We start from the raw sequence: 22,237 nt of genomic DNA on the forward strand, positions 1-22,237 counted from the left end.
GGAGGGCGCATTTAGTCAAGCACTAACAGGATGTGTAGCGTTCCTTTATTCTAACGGAACAAGTAATTCATAACAGCATTTACAGCAGTACTTTTCCTTCAAGAATAGTTACAAAATTTCCATATTCAGCAATAGTATTATAGTCTAAAAGATGACTTGCAATTAAAAATATAAATCATATTCACTTACATCAATCTAAATCCCTTTAAGTCGGAGCAAAATAATGTAACCAGATATCTCGAAACAAAAAATATATAAACAGTAAACAAATCCTCACAATGTTAATAAGAAACCACGTGTGCCTTCTAATGTAAATCCACATTTTCTCACTCACATTTGATTAAATGCTCACTTTAAAGGTTACCGTTCTATGCCCCAATTATTTCTACTACTCAACGGCATTACTTTCGAAAGTGAACAACAGAAAAAGAGGTATCTACATGCATAATCATCAACTCTATTGAAACAACGTAACATTCTTAGGTATCTACATGCCTAATCATTAACTCTATTGAAACAACGTAACATTCTTACGCTAAAACCACATTACAGCATTCACATGTTTCCTCGGCTGATACATCAGAAGTTAAACAGCTAAAAATATATCATCATATTGGTATCCTACGTGCAAGCAAAAACATTGAGCGCAGACAAGTATATTATGATAAACCATATTCCATAGTAGTAAATGCAAATGTTTTTACACAGTATAAGTTAATTCCAAGAAAATATGGACAGTGAGACTAAGCAATCAGATATAATTCCCAGAACATAGGAACAATGAAATTAAAAAACAGCAGATAATTCCCACAACTTAGGAATGGTGCTCTTAAGCAACCAGAGATAATCTCCAGAAAATAGGAACAGTAAAATCCAGAATTCTAATGCTTATCGCCCAATATAAGCAAATCTTCCTAGGCAACGCTCCAAGCTATTCTCTCAATGCGTGCCTATTCATAATGATAGAGGAACTGATAAGGCCAGTAAAAGGCCAGAAAGGGAAGTTCTAATGTGGCTTACATGAAACACAAAACACTATTATTTTACTCTCAAACCAGATTTTCAAAGTCAGAGTCTGCTCAAACTGTTGCTGTAGCACAACGGAAGGTCATAAATAAAAACCTTACAGACAATTTAGCTGTTTATATTCCATCATGTCCACTTAAAGGATATTTCCAAATTTGGCCAGACGAAATGCATTTTTCAATAATGTACATATCCAATTTACAAGAACCAATAATGATGCCAATGCTACTGCACAGAGGTCCAAACTCTGACTGTTTGGACATGAAATCTATGTCCATTGCATTTCCTGGATATCCATGAAAATAAACATGCATGGCAAGGAATTTCAAAATGTATCATATTCCTTGAACTGGCCCATATTGACAAATATGTTCCAGCGATTGAATATATCCTCACAAATTTGCAATGCAATAACTTCAAATTCGCAAATGCCAATAATATCAGCACTCCAAAACCCAGCCTCCAAACTCGAGACTTACTGCCTCTTTTCCATATCGAAGGAAAGGCCTTCCATGCCTTTTATTGTAGCTTCATAATTCCTAGGACTTGGCATGATCCTACCAGAAGCTGACCGTTTGGGTTCTATGGGACTCACTTCAGCTCCACGTAGATGAGACGATGAATCAGCCTCGGACACAACTGGTTGCCTGCTGCTTGAAACCCCTACTCGTCTTGATGTGCTACCACCTTGACTCATGAGAGAAGATAAATGGCCACGCTCTGGCCTCTCTGTGCGCCCACTTATCTGCAAGTCCAAATTCCATGGTAGTTTTTAGCCAACATGTCAGTCCACAAAGAGGCAAAACACCAGATTAATTCAACCATTTAATTTCAGAGAACGCCTAAAGTGAATTTGATAGTTGGTAACTCCAAATTTGAACATTATGCCAATTTTTGTACTTCTGAACCCAAAAACAGTGAAAGCCACTCAGGAAGAGGAATGAATTTCCTTAAAAAGGGGAGAAATCTAAAAATGATGCCAATAAAAAATGAGCAAATGTCTAGAAAAAGATTCTATGAATCTAGAGCATTATGTAATATTTGCTACAATCAAAAGGTTTTAACACCCAACATTCAAGAAACCCACAACTAGTAGAAAAGTAGCAGCAAGTTCCAAAGAACTCTCGCTGCTGCTACAAAATAGCGACTATTAAATCTTGCTCACACCATCAGAATGTTAACCAAAGCACTGAAATTTTCTCGAGTAATTTCTTAGGAATGCAAGCACCAGTTAACCATGAACAAAAATTTCCATCATATACAGGTAAAACTCTCTGAACATCTGCATACGTCTTAATTTTACATCTTCTAAAACAAATCACTTTATGAGCAATATCATAGCTACATAGCAAATATAAACACACTTAAAACTATGTAACCAATTCAATACTTACTAAAACACTTCACAAAAAGGGAGCCATCAGAACCAACCTTCACAGAAATACATTTTCTTAAGCCTTGAAACAATAGATAGTATCAGAGACAAATAACTTTCAAGTGTGAATACAGTCAAATCAACATTGCGTTATATAATTTTTGTTAAATGTTGGGAGTACTCGACAAACATTTTTGATATATTTGCATTTGTTTAATATTGACCAAGATCACCTAGCCATGATGTCAGTGAGACCATGAAGCATGTCTTGTTCTTTTTCTTTGTTAACTTTTTTCTTTCAAAAATTCACAGATAGACACACCCCTGTGGTTTGCAAACAGCTAAGGATGACAACATTGGCATGAAGTGAGTCTTGTATCTAGAAACAAACTGTCAATAATTAAATTGACACAGCATACATGGAACCATAATGCTGTAGTTTTAGACTACGAATGGCCTAGTAGTTAGCAAACTAAACATTCGTGTTGCTTCATTTTAAGATTTGTAATATTCAAACAGTGTGACTGTATGACCACACATGATCCACCAATACCTGCTATACTTGTACACAATGCCCATCAATTGTCAATATTCAAAGTGATTGCACCCCATGCCAGTATAAAATTATCAAAAATTATTCACCTTGAAGTTGGCAATGTTCTTCCTTCATATTTCATAATAAACTAAAAATAAACATATTTGAGTATTAAGCATTTATACATAAAATAAATCAGTTACAATTAAGACTTAAATCCATCCTTTCCCCCCATAAAATAAGTTTGTATTAGCTTTATTAGGCCTGAACTTTGCAATGCCATGCCACACAATAGGCTGGACAAGACATCAAATAAGGACGAGACATGCTCTGGACCTATAGTTTGACTGCCAATGATTGTCAGATGTCCAGCTCATCAAGCCTTTGCTTTTCCTTGGCAGGTCAGCTTTGACTTCAAAATTTGAAGCTTGCTCGCAACTCCTGTTAACAGGGTAATTGTATCTATCAATGTTCATTAAAAACCCCATTGAATCGAATACACTCGAAGAATAAACTACAAAATTATATCATTGAAAAATGAGATTAAAGAGAGATCATGATTGCAGCTTTGTCATTGATGATTTAATGAAATTACAGCTTCACCATTGAAACGATTGGGTATTGGCAATGAGATAATGAGGCTACCTCTCAATTACCACTATTCTGTAATACAAAAAGGGAATAATTCCCTTTTGAACCTGTCAGACTTTCACTTATAACCAACAAATGGGATACTGTTTTAACTATCCTGACAATAACAACTATACTTACAACAAACTAAGCCTACATGGCATATAATAAAGTCAAGACACTAGAATAAGTGGTAAAATAATAAATTATGGTTCCTTAGAATAATTAGTGCTATTTTATGAAGCATGTTAGAGAATTGACTTTCCTAACATGAGTAGTATCTGGTACTCTTAGCTATCCTACTTGAGAGTGGAGAAAATGGTATCCATTCTAACCAGATTTTGTATGTCAATCACTTTTCAAGATCAATAAATGTTCCTGTACTGCACTTTCTATTTTTAAAGAGCTCTACCCAATATTCACTTAAGAGTAAATTCAGCCTTATCTGGATTGGTTGTGCTTGACAGATCCTCTGTTGAGTTGAGAGCTTGTTATTATGGTATCTTAGATAGCCCTAACTTCTACATGAACCAGGTCCCCCTGGTAAAAACACTAATATGAAATATCCTTTTGATATCATCAGGATATGGTCTGTAAGTTCCAAAACAAACAAACTTATTTGGAAATTCAATACAGAGATTAAACAATGCTTGCTGCTATTACTAAAATGTAGAATAGGGTATGAAACCAGCAGAATACTAGTAATTACAGTTCTCTAAAATCATTGTTATCCCTTAGTCTTCCTCTGCTGAAAAACAACTGAATTCATCAGCTAATTGACAACAGTCCATACCCCATGCCACTCATTTCTACAAGTGTTGAACGTACCCAACCAATAAAAAAACTGAAAACATGGGATGACCACCAAAATCAATTTTGAAACACTGAACGGTGATTTTATCTCTATACTAGCAGTTAATCTTTGAGTTCAAAATTTTCTGTCTTGCCAATTAATGTGAAGAGTGTCTATGATTGTACAAGGATAAATACATCCACAGATCCAACTGGTCTCCAAAGTCAAGTGGCATATCAGGGTCTTCAGATTTAGATGTCATACTCTATCTCATTTCATCTTTCGAGAACTGCAATTTTGGTGGGGTCTCAATTTTGATACACTCAACGGTGGTCTTATCTCTATACTAACAGTTATTCCTGAGTTCAAAATTTTCTGTCTTACCAGTTACTGTGGAGTGTCTATGATTGTACAAGGATAAATAAATCCACAGATCCAAATGGTCTCCAAAGTCAAGTGGCATATCAGGCACTTTTGATTTAGATGCCATCTCATTTCATCTTTTGAGAACTGCAATTTTGGTGGAGTCTCCATTTGTAGAGAACAGTCATTTTCTTTCTTGATTGGGATAGATGGGCAAAAGGTTGTTTTTGGGCTGCTGGTCATGAAGTCAAACCGATCTTCTCTAGGATCTGTGTTGTTTCTTTGTGTGCAGCAGATATGAAAGTCATGAATGTTGGTTCTGGAAGAAAGGGGGAACAAAGGAAGCAGCAAAGGAGCGAGGAGGAGATCATTCCTTTTCAACCAACTGGTTGTGATTTCTGTACTGTGGATGGAGATTGGGCTCTGGGATCAGTGTAAGAGATGCTGGTTCATTTGTTCAAGAGAGGCGTAGTAATTGCATTGAAGCATCAGTAACATGCAAGAGGTTTTGTCCTGCTCTAAGGTGACTTTTAAGTTTTTTCTGTTCCAAAAATGCAGAGTCCTACAGAACAGCTTTAAGGCACTAAGAACCAGCTTGAACTTGGCACTAGCCTCCTATAGAATGTCATGGACATGCTACTAAAATTCAATAAACTCCCTTGCTTTATTTGACATTCTAAGCATGGGAGATTCTTCTAAGTAGGCCAAATCAAAACAGTAACTTTAAGGCACATCTAAGAAATGGTGTATCCTATCAACATGCGTAACACCCATTTACAATTGAGCTGAAATGTATGTGAAACTCTCGTCCCATATTCATGACTTTACTTTTAGTCATGCCAAATGTATGGCAAAATCTCACACGTGAGCATGACTTGAAGTATTTGCTCACATCCTTACCTCTTCAGCTCATAAAATGTCTCTAAAATAGTGCCTTATATGCCATCTTCAATATTCACCTAACAGAACATTAAGTTGTGAAATTTTATGCTTCCAAAGTCTATAGTAAATGACAAATGGATTAATATGATAGGAAGAGAACCGCACAGACACATTTTGAAATTTTGAAATTTAAACTCAAGGGAGCCATCTCAAGGATGGATTGGTATGATAGGAAATGAACCACACACACGCACATATCAAATATTTCTTTGGTTGCATTATGTATGTAATGGTACAAAAAAACAAAACAATATTAAATGCAGCCAACCATTACAATTAGAAAAATATGCATGGTTGTAGCAAGGAATTCACACACACACATAAATATTTATTTAGTTCCATCATGTAAATAATAGGTACATGATGCAACCGAAAAAATAAATTAAATGCAACTAACCATTACAAATAGGAAATAAAAAAGCATGGTTGTAACAAGGAATTCATAAAAAAAGAAATCAATTTACTAAGCTGATATAAGTATTTTGTTATTTTGTTCATGATGGGCCTAAAATTTGTCGATCTCCATAAAGTTGTCATTGCTGACCAAAAAATCTGTCCTCCAAATGGAAGTCTAAAACATGCCTACCGAAATCAATGCCTGACTTGAATCAACAATGCTAGGGTCACTGACATAATGTTGGAGCTAACTCAAAGTCTCACATCTGCAGGAATCTAGACACTTTAATATGATGTAAATATGATCAACTAAGACAACTGACACCCAATTGACACCTCCCTTTTTGTGCTTGGTACTCAGATGCAACTACTCCTAATCTTTCTGCAATTTATGCTGAGGTTGCATGAATTGAAGATATTTACTATCCGTGTGGCAGCCATCAAAATTGAACTGTGAAAGGAGCTATAAGGGCACTAAGAACCAGCTTGGTACCAAAGAATCAAATGCTCTAACTCCATAAGTAACTCTGCATTAGTAATGCATAAAAAAGAATTCCTCACTACGCCAAAAAAGTATTTGATCACACAACTAAACTAAGTTCATTTCCATGTAACAATGAGCAAAGAACAACAAAACAGAAGCGAAGTTTTGAAAAAAGGTTGATCAGAACCAATTGCAACAATCTCAGCATCTATCCTAGCCCACGTTTTCCCTAAAGTTGCATGTAAGAGTAATTTAGCATTCCTCTCTGTGACATACATTAGTAATAAGTAACTGAGACTAGCAAATACCCATTATTGAAGCAAATAGCTAGCAATAGGGAACAAGCAGAAATGGTATTGCCATACCCACCACACTTAGGACAGTTAGGAGCATTTGCAGATGGGAACAGATGGGAAGGAAAGATTATTCTCAAACTCAACTGGTTTGAACAAATGCCCTTGTTGGTGTTGGAAATAAGCCACACCCGGACCGACGATGGACTGGTCCAAGAGGGGCCAGTAGCTCAGTGGTAGAGCACTCCAGCAGCGTATGGAAGGTCCTAGGTTCGAGTCCTAGCTGGTCCATGTCTCAACATGGTATCAGAGCCAGGTTCAGGCTAGGAGCCCCAAGCACATGAGAGATGTGGCTTAAGGGGGGGTGTTGGTGTTGGAAATAAGCCACACCCGAACCGACGATGGACTGGTCCAAGAGGGGCCAGTAGCTCAGTGGTAGAGCACTCCAGCAGCGTATGGAAGGTCCTAGGTTCGAGTCCTAGCTGGTCCATGTCTCAACAGCCCTGTGGAATGACAACAGATTAGGATCAAACAGATTCAGTGCAATAAGCACAATGATAGGGTAAATGGAAAAGGGAGGGCCAGTTTATATCATGATAGTCTTATTCCAAATCTTAGTATCCCTAAAGTTGGTTCAGGTCAACTTTGGGCATTTGGCCACCTCCCAAGCATCGCATTCAATAACAAAGGTTATAGTTGAATAAGGTGTTAATTGCCAGGGAAAGCATGGAGCACAAGCTTGTTTGGGTGCTTCAAATATTTGGTGACTGCTGAAATCCCCAATAGCTCTTCTAAGTTTTTGAAAAGGGCCATTGTCATGTCCCGGCTTAAGAAGCCAAAGCCTCAGCCTTCATCAAACTGGATCGCTAAAAGTTATTAATAATAAAAACATCATCCATGGAATGAGAAGGGGCCGACCTGAATTAGGTCATGAATAAAGATGGCCAGCTTGGAAGAAAGTCTTGGGCAAATAAATAAATAAAAATAAATTATTTTGTTGGCCAACCTCCTAACATAAATGCGCCCATTTTGGGCAAGAAAATTTATAAATGAAAATAATGTGTTTTATTACCAGCTGACCTGATTCTTAAGAGATAACTCTTGCCGGGAAAGGACACCTTAGAGGGTAAATAAAGATCGTCTTAAGAGCAGTAAGGGGAATTTTGAAAATAAATAATTATGCAGATTTAGAGCAGCTTTAAGGAGCAGACCTTAAGAACAGAAAATAGCAGAACTTATGAATTCTTTGTACATAGCATGATGGATATTGTCTGCTCATTGATGATTAATAATATGCTGTTGCTTATGACTGTTTAATACGTGACATAATATAGGATGCTCTATATATATTCCGTCTGATTATTATAGCCAGCCATGGTAGAGGAAATAAGGTTTGCAAGAGGGGTACGGTGATGGGGTACTCTCCTAAGTATGCCACCTCAAGGTGGGGACCAGACAGTCCCATGATGCCAAGGGCGTACAGTGGGTACTGCCTTTGGGCTTATAGGAGAGATGGGCTTCCGGGGCACCCTGTCGTAACCTCATCCCCTATCATGGTGAATCAATACAAAAAGTCCAATCATAGGGAGAGAGAAATGATTGGCAAGATTAAGGGGAACGGAAAGAGGACACCTCACTGGGTAGACCACCTCTTATGGATGGCATGGACCCCATGAGGCCAAGAGGGATGGTATATCCACTCTTGGGCTTAGATTAGAGGATCCAAGATACCCCATTGAAGTCACTTTCTCCCATGCTCTCCTATGGTTGAGCCCTCCAAATATATTTAAATGCTTTATGATTGAATCAATAATTTTGCCATGAGTTTAATAATGCTTGATTATGATAATCTGCTTACTGAAATTATTGTTGTAAATAGTTTCTAATCTGTTTGCAGGGTTTCAATCAGGTAAAAGGTATTTTCTAACCCCACTTGTTTATTTGGAGATTGAGAATCAGAGCAAATTTAGGGCATTCCCAATTAGGGGGCATTACAGACATTATTGCATTCCCTAAATCTTACAAAACAAACACCCTCTTTAGAAACAATGTGCCCCAGATATACAACCTCTCGAACTTTAAATGAGCACTTATTGTCATGGCTTACATCAAGAAGTGCTCCTATAAGCAGTGTGGGTTGGAGTAGATTTGAAAATTGGAATGGATTAGACAGAAAGTTGGGATAGAGATGTGTGGGGAAGAGGAAACTATGGAACCAAAAGCTGGATAACTTTATTTCTTTTAACTCTTTTAAACTGTCGATAGAAGTTGGAGCCACACATCCAACAACATTTTCACCAATGGCATCTTCCCCTACAATTACCCATACAAAAAGTTGCTTTGTCCTCCTCTACCCATTACAAATATGTCCTTCACTAACTATTCAAATAGCAAGGCATGGACAATCAGTCCCATTAAAGACTACTGGTCAAGCATTCAAACCCATGACTGGTTGTTATGTTCTTTCTCTGCCTCCTCTCCTCTAAATAAATTCTCATTCACAGGTAAACTTTTTCCAATCCTAAATGCAATGAATGCACCTTTTTCTTCCTCTCCTCTGAAACAAATTCTCATTCACACTAAAAGTTGTTGTACTAAGGGCCAGAAGTACTAAAAATCTCAAAGAAGACGTATCACATTTGTCTAGGCACAAACTCAAAAAAACAGTCATGCATATCCTTGAAAAGTGTCCCATTGATAGTTCCAGAATTGTCACCTAAATGTTTTGTTGAGACCACTACAATTTCTACGATTGTAAATATTTTTTTTGTTCATTTTCTCAAACTTGGAAGTTAAAATCTATTTTGAAACAATGCCAATATTTTAGTAAGACCATGTGAAGCATTGTCCTCATGTTGGTTGCTAATATTAACATTAGCTTCAGAGGTAAGGTTCAAAGATATTAAATACAAGTGCAGTTATTTATGAATGAGATAAGTTTTGAAGTGAAAATGTGGTAGCAAAGGGAGGCTAGTCATGGCATGAATGGAACACTATGAAGGTTATAGTAAATTAGAAGCGGTGAATGTTTTTGTGTGGAGTAAATTATGCAAAGGGCTTAAAAGGTAGGGGACTGAAAGTGTTCACAATTATGTCAAGGTGGAAAGAAAGGAACTGTGTGATCACAATTAATGAACTTTCTTACATGGCTAGGGTAAAATAGGCAAGAAAAAAACATGATGAGTACTAAAGCATGCCTTAGTGCAACGTTTTATAGGGTAGCAAATGCCTTTGGGGCTTATAGACATGACTCCCCATTGTCTTTCATTAAGAATACAATATAGAACAAGTACACAAACTTGTGCTTGCGAATTTGTGCCTATGGCTATTTTATAGATAAAGCTCTTACCCACAAGATCCACAAAGACATTTTTTAATCATTTCACATGCATGAAATTGGCCATACTTAGAAGGGACAAATGTCTTATGTAGAGTAATTGGATGATTACATAGATTTAAGCAACATTGAAAAAAGTTTTCAGTGCCAACTATGACAATTAGATTGGATTTGCACTAAATGAGCATTCAAAGTTCAAACAAAGGATTGAAGAATGCAAGTTGCAACCCTTCAATGTGTTAGTAGAGGGTGAGAGACATGTAGCCACAGGGGTCTTAAAGCACACTTCATGATAGGGTAAACAAGGAAGTTGGGGCGTACATGATGTAAAAACAAGGAAGTTGGAGCGTACATGATGTAAAAACAAGGAAGTTGGAGCGTACATGATGTAAAGGGGGGTACATCACATGACAACATCGCCCAAGTCCATAATAGAAGCTTTCAAATTGGGAGATGCATCTCTATTTAATTATAAGGAGGTAATTCATGCAGGTTGTGATGGAATGGGATCCCTCAAATTTTTTAAGTATCTTTGAATACATGCTCTATAATTTCAATGCCCTATTGTTAGTAGTCACATTGCGAGGGTCCCCTTTGGTTGATATTATTGGCAAATTCATAAGCAATCTAAGCCACTTGAATTTTTAGGTCACCTGGTGTTGAAGAATGGAAGAGAGAAATTTTATCAATATCCACAACTACAAGTGACCAAAATAGAACAATGGGACTCCAAAATACAAACAAAAAAATAGCAAGAGGGACCAAAAAAGGGTCTCATAAGAAGCTACAAAATCTGAAAGGTATTCTAATGAACAAATAGGATGGGTCAACCCAAAGTAAGGAAACACAAGTCTTGTCAAAAGAGAAAGAACCTATGAGATCTCTAAGTTGACTAAAAATAGTCCGAATATCCAAAAGAAAGGATTCATTGCCAAAGAAAATAGAGACAATGATGTTGGAATGCCAAAATGGGTGAAACATGTATAATTTTTATCACTAGAAGGAGGAGGTAGAAAGTGAAAGACCAAAGTCTCTATGCAAGCAATAGCGTCTCCTCCATATCTCATAGTAAATAAGGTATATTAAGAAAAAAAGTGTTCCTCTATTTCTACCTCAAGGAGGGGGCAAAATTGGCAAATCATTCCCTCAAATGAGATGTGATGGTCTATCTAAATTCAAAGTTGGCAAAAGCGTACTCGCAATTGACTAAGTGAGATTATAAATCTATGCAATCAATGGTACCAAAGATATCAAGGTTGAATGATGTGCCCATTGTGATCTACAAGAAATGTTTGACATGTAAGACTTTAAGAAGAGGTCAAGGGTAGATAAACCTTACAAATGCCGCAATTATGTAATAACTTTTCTCCAACAAGACTATGTAGGAATTCTCTAAGAAGATCAAAGTGAAAAGTGACCAAACTCAACGTAGGCAACACATCAAGGGACTACACAATTACATCATATCATGTACTATAGCATGAGTTTGGACACAATCAATTTGAGTGGAGTCAACGTTTCCAGAGCTAGGCCCCAAACCTTAATTGTGGGTCTATGATTGCATTGATGAGGTGTACCATAGAAGCGACATCCTAAAACTGTATTTGCCACTCCAAGGATGCATAATCCTTGAATAGGCACAATTAAGATGCAAGACTTAAACTGAAGGTCATATGACCTAATTACCTAGGGAGATAGGATATGGTGATCTGAACCACTTCTCCTTCATAAAATAGTTGTATCCTAGAAAGATGACCATAATCTTAGTTTTATGAAGGTTTATAAACTACTTAAGCTCACAGAACAGATAAAGGATATCGCGATCTGAACCACCTCTCCTTGATGACCATAATCATGGTTTTACGAAGTTTTACAAGGGATTGAGAGGGAAAGTCATTAATTAAACACCTATGAAGGTGTAGGATATCATGATCTGAATTGGCTCTCCTTCCTCTTACCTAGGAAATATCGAACATAATCTTAGTTTTACGAAGATTCACTAACTACTTAAGCTCATAAAAACAAGCATATGCATCAACTTGTCGCTACAAGACCTTGAGGGCTCCAAGAGGACAAGATCGTCAACAAAAATAATTACAACAATCAAGATATAATGTAACAAACATTCCTTGTCTACATGAGTGTGATGACAAAAATCCCAATCATCATCAATGTAAAGATTAAAGAAGGTTAAGGAGAGAGGGCATTCATACTTGACTCTAATGGTACTCTTAACAAAATTTAGGAAACCATGAGGAAATTGAAATTGGCCAACTAGAGTCTCCTAATAGCAATCCAACCATCCTCACTATAAAGAAGTTGAATAGCATCATCAAGATAATTACAGATAGTTCCATCATACTTAACCATGATACCCTTTATTGACTTGACAAGATGTCTGTGTGTGTACAATGTTTCTGCAGTTTTTACACTAGTGACAATCAAACCTTCTCTGCTTCCAATTGCATGAAAGAACTCCACCTTGCAAATAAGAATTCTCCACAAAACTGCTTCTCATCCTCTTTATAAATGTGGCAGAGTTAGACCATCAAATACAAATGGCATATGCTTTCCTTCTACATTTTGCTGCCACACACAAGCAGCCATTTGCTCTAAGAGCTTTTTTGAGAAAAGATTATGACATCCCACAAGCCTTGTAACTTGTTCAATACCTGATTCACTTTGTTTTCAAACAAATCCTTCATTGTGTGTGCAAGTTCAACTTCCAATGTTTTGGCTCAAGCTTTCTCAATCAATCTTTGGGCATTATAGTTTTGAAAGTTTTCTTTTGATATAGTTTGAGCAACATCAAGCCACAAATCACATGAACAAGACTTCCAAAAGATGCTGCCAGGATTTTATTGCAAAAAGTTCTTGAAAGAACTTTCTCCACGCATACACATGTAGCCCTTGGTGTAATAAATCCGAAGTAAGACTCTAAATACCACAAGAGTATGTTATAAGATTAATCTACTTGAGGATGATCAAATTGAATACTTGTTTGCCAATCCAAAGTGTGACCTTGGCTTAAGACTTATTGGAGTACGTACTTTTCCATCAAAATCCTTCAACCACAATAAATGCTTCTTTCTCTATAAATGCATCCCTTTGTGTAATCTTTAGGCATCCACAAAATACATCTTGGACAATTACCATATTTGGCTTGTTGGCCTGAGAAGAGACAACACACTTTGGTACCAGCATTAGTTCTATTAGTTCTATTATCTATGCTCTTGTTTCTATTATCAAAACCATCATTTTAAGGTGATGTATGTAACTAACAGGTTCAATCTAAATGTTGAATATGGCATAAGTTTTATTCTCTGCCCATCTTAAACATCTTATAAAGACTAGGTTGCCAATTAAAAAGAACATAATCTTCATTGATTAAGTTTCTTTCCACCTTGTAACCATATTCTAAATGACAGTCAAAATAACTTTTATTGTAACAAAGTTCAGTTCTTTTCCCATCAACTCTGATAATCGTTTCGGCCCCAGCTTTCTCAAGAGGAGGGTAACACCCATATTCAAAAAACACTTTTAATCTATCTATGTTATACAGAGTCACAATTTTTAGAAATGTCATGTTCAATACAATACTCCAAGCACTCCTAATTCATCAATATTAGATTTGGATCAGTGATAATGATTCTACATGGAGAAAAGTCCACATATTTACCCATTAAATTCACTCTAATGCAACCCTCCTTGACCTTAAACCTTATCACAAGCTGTTGCTCCATCGCTAAATCTTCATCAGCAAAAATTATCTTTTGCTCCTCCATTTTTATATACTGTTCAAACTTTCTCATAGGTTTCTCCAGGGATTCTATGTGTTTTAGTATGTTTCTTCTCTTCTTTTTTTGTTTGGATTTTTTTAGTCTCATGTTTAGGTTGCTTGTCTTTTAATTTGGACTTTCTTTCAATAGCCACATCTAAAGAATCTTTTTCAATAAAAATTCCATCATTGGCATGTGCTTGCAGATCTGGTTTCTATTCCATCTCCTTCGCACAAACAGTAGCTACTGATGCAAAACTCTCTTTGCTGTGTGCAACATCACACATCAATACTGGATTCTCCCGAGTGTCATCTCATCTACATCTATCATGAGTAAATATTTGATGTCTCCTCGGACTGTAAAATTTAAGCTTCCTCACTGTCTACTCTCTCAAATTAAGCATTGTCATGTTCATAGTTTTCAGTTTTCACACCAAAGTCTAATTTCTTTTGGTGTGCACTTCTCATTGCCAAGGCTTGTATTACTGCCACTCTTTGCCATGACTTCCTTTTTATTGCCTGAAGCTCTAACGACCAGATCCCAATATCATTTTTTGTGCTGCAAGAACTCTTCTGCCACTCTTCACATTGCCTTCTAAAGTGTCTGCCTCACTATTCTGCCTTCTAGAAGCATTCCAATCATTCTACATCATGTGGACCATTTGATACAACATGTCCATAATTGTATCAATCTTTTTTTCTTTATCAACTCCCGTCTCCTATTATTAATAATTCCTAATGAGAATAATCCTTAGTTTTGCTCGCAACTCTTCTCAAAATAAAGTTATGTATGCATAATGAATTCTTATGCAATTGATAACTGAAATATTACATCTCCACCCTTTAGACACAATTGTTCCCAAACCTACTTTATAATATGCATAGTCCGACGTCAATACTAGCTTGGTCAGAATTTAGAAATATCGATATGATTTGTTGTTTGCAAAATATGGAAAAACATGGAGAATCCTCAACCCAAGAATGGCACTGATAGCAATATGAATTCATGGAGTTGATTAGCAAAAAGGAATTGCTAATATTTTCTGCAAATGCTTCACAAATGTGAGAGAAATTGCAGAATTCCACTATTCAATTATTGCTGGGATAATTCTACCATTTCCCAACAATACACCCGCAACTTAATCACTGATCTGCCAATTGAATGATGAATAACTTATTTGGAATTTGCAGTCAAATGGGAACATGCTGGCACTATATGAGCTACCTCAAATATAGAAGAATCAAATAAAATTCAATTACAATATGCTCTACACAATCGGTCCTTGGAATGCCACAGCCATGCTCAGCATAAATCTTCTTCCAAAGTAGAAATCAAATTTCTTAATAAAGAACAAATATTATTAACATGAAATCTCCGTCAATATCAATTAGAATGTCATATCTGCTGGCTCTATCACTAAATTGTATAGAAAGGAAACTTTACAGGCTGGCAAGATCTAAATTTGGTACCATTTGCAATATCCAGTTTATTTTATTTGTTTTTATTTATATATAATAAACCTAACTAACAATTATAGTAGTTTGCACAATTAGTATAAATATGAAATCCTTATAATTCATAAATTAATGATAATACTTAAATCTGTAAATTAGATTTGATACTCAGAAAATGGCTTTAGAATGGCTGGGCTGTCTATTCCCGGAGGCTAGTAAACCAGTTACTCTTTTTCAGCTATTTATGTCTCAATGTAGCACCTTTTCTACACAGTCTGCTGCTGATTGTAAAGGCATTTTAATTCAAACTCGGATTTGCACAATAGTGATTCATAACTGGGTTGTCTATTCCCGGAGGCTACTAAACCAGTACCTTTTCTACAGTCTGCTACTGATTGAAAAGGTATTTTAATTCAAACTCATATTTGCACAATAGTGATTCCTATGTGAATTCAATCCATGAAATTGTGTTTTGGCCTCTTCAAATTTCATTCATGACCTTTATTTGAGAAGACTTTTTATTTGAATAAACTTCAATATTTTATATTTTACTTTAATATTTTAATTTTATATTTTATATTTTGATATGTTATTTTTCTAATTTTATATTTTTAATTTTACTTGAGATGCACTTTTTATACTATTTTATTATGGGTGTTTTGGATCTTGGTTTAATTTCAAAGAGGGTACATTCCAATGTAGGCTCCACTTCTCTAATACTAACAATTACTTTGCAAGAGTGGCTAGTTCTGATTGAATTTCTCAGTTCCAAGGTCTTGGGAAATACAGTCTTAAATTTATACCAATTTCCTTATCACTGCTTGTCCATAAGCAAAAGAAGGAATCCTATTCAAAGATTTCGCAAATTTGGCCATATCTCCTCTTTATGATATCTTCATGCAAAATTTTCACATTTATGTAGCTGGGATTCTATTGAACCAAACCTTGTGAGGCTGCTCATTCATTACAAAAAGTAAATCAATTCTCAGATCTGAGTATTTTTATCATACAATTTGGCCCATTGTAAGGAGCATCCATGCAAGTTCCATCTTCAAGGCTTTAGAGTCGAGGATTTTCGCTTTCACCATACTTCATGGTCTTTCTACTTTTCCTTGGACAAGCAATAAATTCACTCTACATGTCACAATTATTGGAATTTATCTGATTTCTTCACATTTTTTTAAAAGCTCCACAAAAAAAACAATTTAGTGTATATGTTATTTGATTTTTTGGATTTGAGACCAACCTCATTTAGAATCACCTAGTTAACTACAGGCTCTCTCCCCCATAAGGAAAATAAGATCATCAAAAGATATAAAGTCTACAAGAACAAGATCACCTAAGAATAAACATAAATGCATGAAAACAAAAAAACATCAAGGGCAAGGTACTTCTCAACAAGGGAAGAAACAACAAGGTTTGTCTCATTTATTTCAAAGCAAAATGAGATTAATGGGAATGATATGGCTGTAAGCATTAAGGAAAATTGGGGAAATAAGTTATTCTCTTCCCACAAAGGTTATGTTGCCTATCTTGCTCTTTCTGCTTCTCCTTCTCAGTCAATTGCTTTGGTTTCTACGATAGTATCAATACTCTCTAGCATCACCAATTGGGTCACATAAACTATGGGACAATAAGCCCATGTCAAATTAAAATATATTCTACAAATTTCACCTGTGTTCCCTCATCAATGTATGTGAAAGTTGTATGCTAGGGAAACATCATCTTGATGAGTTTCCAAAAAATGCTACTTATCATGAGTAACAACCTTTAGAGCTTATTCAAACAAACATTTGTGAACCTATGAAGAAGCCATACAGTATTTCACTTTTATTGATGATTTTTGCATAGTTTTATAAATATTCTGTATCAAAAACAAGTATAAATCCTCCCTCATGTTTAAAGAATTCAAAGCACAAAATGACTACCAATATGACCAATGGACCAAGGGCCTTTTCTCGAATTGATGAGGCAATTATTTCAGCAATGAACTACATCAGATCGTGTAATCTTCAATCAGCCAAGAACATCCTCCAGTGATATCTTCCTCTTCAATCATTGATCAGCCTCAAACAGTCTCCTTCAGTGATCCAGCTCCATAATCAAGCTAAAGGGGGGATGTTGATTTGTAATCTTGTCTAAGGACCTTCTAATGTTTTTAGTTTCTACTCTAAGTGCCTTATTTAGGTCAACCTCCTTTGAAATCTATTTTGATAAATAATGTTTCATTATCAGGTATTACAAATGTTGTAGCCTACAGGCACCATCATGTGTTTCTCTCTTTTTTTCACATTATTCTTGTCTTGTTAATGCTTAGTCTGATTAATAAAGCATACCTGCGAATTTCTGCAGGGGCAAAGTGTTAATTTGATGGTATCGTATCCAATTGTATTGGCCAATGATCTGACATTATAGAATCATGTGCCACAGTTGTTTCAGATGACCAACCAATCAAGCTTATCTGCCACAAAGTGTTGACTCTTACAACTACAAGTAGTAAAGTGACCTTGACTGAAGTCCACATCAACAAGTGCGTAATTTTGGACCATCTGCGTCACAGATACAGTTGGTTCTATTGACCAACAATCTGACTTTATAGAATCATGTACCAATTGTTTCAGATGACCAGCCAATCAAGCTTATCTACTAGAGAGTGTTGACCCTTACAACTACAAGTAACAAAGTGATCCTGACAGAAATCCACATCAACAAGTGAGTAATTTTGGTTCATCTGCTTCACAGATACAGTTGTCCGTACATTATAGTATCTTTGCCACTGAGAGATTTCACATTGTTGAAACCCTCCCCCTGACATTAAAAACTCCTTGATCGTAGATATAATTCAAGGACAGAATTTGAAATTCAAAGAAATGAAGTTCTACTACTATTACATAGTTGAAAAACCAAGATGAACGCAATGGTAGGAAAAGTAAATAGTAAATTATTTAGCATTAGCGCATACATCCATGGATTTGTTCTAGTCTACTACAACTTCTTTTAAGTTGTCTTAAAAACATTCATTACCTTAACAAGGTATGCTACAAAATTGATATCACCAAATAACTATTGCATTGAAGCCAACATGTCTAAGTTTTGTCACATTGCAGAGGATAGTAATAACACTAACGTTTTCCACTCATATTTGGAAGAAGAGAGTCAGCAACAGATGGATCTTCAACAAAGAAATGTACTTTTGTTAACCTCATCTCCCCATGTCAAAAACCTCCAGTCATGTTATAGATACCCAAAAATTATTTGTACTGTCTACAACTTGTTCAAAATTGTCTTAAATACATTCATTACAATGGATGGTAACAGATAAATAACCAAAAAACACAATTCTGAGTATAGATATCACCAAATAACTAGGAATGCCAACAGAGATATAACCAAGTAACACAATTCTGAGAATATAAACCAGCAAACAACTATTACATTGAAGCCGATTTGTCAAAAATTATTGATCCATATGCAGATGATTGTCCTAATACCATAACCTTTTCCATCCATAATTCAAAAGATATGTGACTTTGTTAATGCAAAATCCTCACATCAAAAGATGTCAATCACGTTACAGATACCCAAAAATTAATAGTGTATTTTTGCACATAAATGGAAGTTAGTAGGTGGGGGTTATTTATGTGATCTGTCTACAAGATGAGGAGAAAAAGTCAGGTGGCATAAATATCATGAAGTTGAAGGCCTGTCAGTTAAGGCACTCATAATGATTTCAATAGGTTAGAAGGTCAAGTATGCTGAAAACTTGTTGGCAGAGACTCATCTGATATCAATTTGTTTATGAGGTAGGTAAGTGTCCTTGCAGTATCAGCTGGTTGGCAACTCTATCTATTTCTCCAACTATATAGTAAAAAATTTTCAGCTATTGGATTAGATAGAGATGATGTGCTAAAAGATGAAGGGAATGGTTTGGCTAAAGCAGTGGTGCTGCAAGTGGCTGCTCATGAGGTGTCAAAGATGGAGGAGATCTAGAATGGAGTGCCAATCAAGGACATTCTGTCTTATACTCAGACTTGCAGCAGAAGGATGTTTTGAAGTATTCAGCAGAGTTTCACATAAACATTTAGTAGTTATCTTCAAGGGTGGGGCCCCAATGGGCCCCAACTAATTTGTCTTAAAAACAAAATAGCAAGAACTTTGTACAGCACAACCAGCAAAATGAAAATCCTAATCTATTCTATGTCAAATGTCTTTTAGTGAATCTTCAAGCTTACAAAAAAAGCATTTACTCAAACAGTGTGATTGTAAAAGGCAGACGATCAACCTTTGATAACTACTTTTACCGAAACAATATTTTACTGTCCCAAAAAAAATCAAATAAATTGAATAAGACGGGCTTTCAAGAAGCAGATAAGATTTAAAAAGCTTTACTGACCACCTCTTTTCCAGTCCCAGTTTCATTTGCTGCTGAGCTTTTATGTTTTGGTGGGCCACTTGGATTGACAAGGGGTCCAGAGGTTCTTCTTCGTAAACCTTCAATAACCGCACGAGGATTGTCCCTCCCATCTGGAACACCTGCAAAAATCAATAATCATAGCGGACAGCAAATTCATTAACAGAAACATACTGAAACTAGAAAATAAGCTGGCAGAAACCAATAAGTTACTTGAATTAAATGTTATGTTGTTTGAATGTTAAATACAATAATGAATATTTAAAGATGTTGGAGTCACTTTTTGCTTATTAATAAATAGTTGGATCCATAATTTTAAATAACAATAGTACAAAGGAAAGTAAACAAAAGCCCTATTAGGATATTATTAGTACTTTAGAATAATGTGTAATAATATACTGTATAACTCTCATTACACTTGTCTGTTAGCATCTTTTGATTGTAACTGACATCATTATGTCCTGTGCAACTGTTGCCTATTATTGAGTTGTTTTCAACAATTTAAAACTGCTATTTCTCTTTGGAATAGACAAGCCACTTCTCTCATCTGATTCTTTGCTCACACTAACATTGGTAACAGAGCCAACACCATTTGATCCAGGAGAGAAGTTTTGAAAAGAAGGTCAAGCAAACGGGAAGTATTTCAAGAATGCAAGTTGCACAGAATCAGAGTTCACGAGAAAGAAATGTGATATATTTTTCGGGCAAGATTCAAATAGTGGTCACAGAAATCACAGTCAAAAATTCAATGATTTGCAAACATGCAGTCATGAAGAGATTGAGAGAATCACAGGCTGTCAATCATCAAGCATTTGCAGAGGTTCCAGGGAAAAAATCCATTGGGTCATACAATAATGTACAGGTCGCATGAACATTTGCCAGCATCTTCACATCCAATTGGATGAAGCAGATGATAAGCTGAAGATCATTGCTAGTACGATGACATTATCAGAAAATTGCTGAGAACAAGTTTCAAATCACAGCCACATCTGCAGTTGCAGAGTCACATTTTTGAAGAATGGGTTGTCTAGATTCATACATGGAAACTGTAAGCTTGTGGTCATGTGAACTGTTAGTTGAGAGATTTGCAGATCACATCAAGGATGTATTATCCTGAGGGTTTCAAAATCATTTTTTGCCTGCAAAAAGTTTTAATTTTTGAGGATTTGCAAAACCAAAGAATTAGGATTTCAAGAAATCTTTTGAAGCTGAAAAATCTTAGGGATCATCTCATTTCAGTCAGTAGACCGATCAACATGGAGGATATGGTAGCTCTAATCATCAACAGCCTACCACCCTCCTCTGAGACTTTAATGAGGTCTCTGAAATTATTGGCAAAAACTCAAAAAGCCAAGCCTTTGACAAGGTCAATTTGTATTTGCTGCAAAATGAACAACAAAAAGAGCAAATGAGTTAAGTTTCTTCTAGGAGTTCAAAGAGTGCACTTGCTACATGATTTCAAAGTACAAAACTATAATTATCCTTCTCGCCCTTCTGACCATGGTAAAAGGTACAGTGCTCTTTTTGCCAAAAATGTGCCCATTTGAAGAATGATTGCAAGGAAAAGCAATATGATCTATCCCACAAGCAACGAAATGAAGCTAATGTGGCAGCTACTGGTAAGGAAGACCCTGATGAGATGTTTGATTTATGGATTTTTCACACAATGGCAAACGCAGTTGTTGATTCTTTGGTCCAAGTGCATCCATACACCTTGCGTGTCGAAAGGACTAGTTTTTCAAATTTACTAAAAATGAATGGGGTCTCTGTTGCTTGATTGTTAATGGCATCAAACTTGAGTACAAAAGGTCAAGCATATTCCAAGTTTAAACTAAAATTTACTCTATTAGCAAAATTATTGAAAAATCCTAACATTTTAGTTTAATTTCATTAAGTGTTGTGTCACCGTTGACAAATGTACCTTCCAATTCATTAAGTGCTCCAACACATCAACCTTTGGGTAGTTCTTCACCTGTGCATCAACAACACAGAACTGAAGGTGTTTCTCTTTCAACTAAGGTTCAGCCAATATAAACTTTGTCTTCAATCAAGATATTGTGAAGGTGTGTGATGTCCCCATCTAAACCCATGAAACAGACGTAGATAATGAACAACAACAACAAATATTTGTTAAGTGAAAGACATTCATGCGATCAGTAATAATTAACATAAGTAATTTCTTCGCAGATAATGTGTTTGTTATATAGTTTAAGGTGGCATATGGAATGATGTGTGTCAAAAGAATAATACCGTTTTAATATGAAACAAAAGAGGAGACAATTAAGAGAAGAAAACAACCACAGATATGAGAATATCGGGCTTATGAAATGATTACAAAGGCAGTTGTAAATTATGGTTAAAATGTGTAATTAAAGTAAATTGTTTCATTATCCAAGAGTTGCATATGGACTGAGAAAGG

At 35.9% G+C, this 22,237-nt stretch overlaps 1 protein-coding gene and 1 pseudogene across 3 annotated transcripts in view; both read right to left on the reverse strand.

Moving 5' to 3' along the window:
• Positions 1-738: 738 nt before the first annotated feature.
• LOC131065297 (casein kinase 1-like protein 1) overlaps positions 739-22,237 on the reverse strand; it is a 40,466-nt gene continuing 18,967 nt past the window's right edge. The window contains exons 13-14 of one of the 3 annotated variants that reach the window (XM_057999762.2): positions 19,801-19,940; positions 739-1,771 (exon numbers count right to left, since the gene is read on the reverse strand). In XM_057999762.2, the coding sequence (XP_057855745.1) occupies positions 1,502-1,771; positions 19,801-19,940 (410 nt within the window). In that variant the 3' untranslated portion in view covers positions 739-1,501. Of the gene's footprint in view, positions 1,772-3,044; positions 3,378-19,800; positions 19,941-22,237 lie in introns of those variants that run through there. The other 2 variants (XM_057999764.2, XM_057999763.2) reach the window with 2 other exon arrangements.
• Positions 3,385-16,008, reverse strand: LOC131065298 (DNA-directed RNA polymerase II subunit RPB1-like; annotated as a pseudogene).

Source organism: Cryptomeria japonica, chromosome 1, assembly GCF_030272615.1.
Source record: "Cryptomeria japonica chromosome 1, Sugi_1.0, whole genome shotgun sequence".
NCBI classification, from domain to species: Eukaryota; Viridiplantae; Streptophyta; class Pinopsida; order Cupressales; family Cupressaceae; genus Cryptomeria; species Cryptomeria japonica.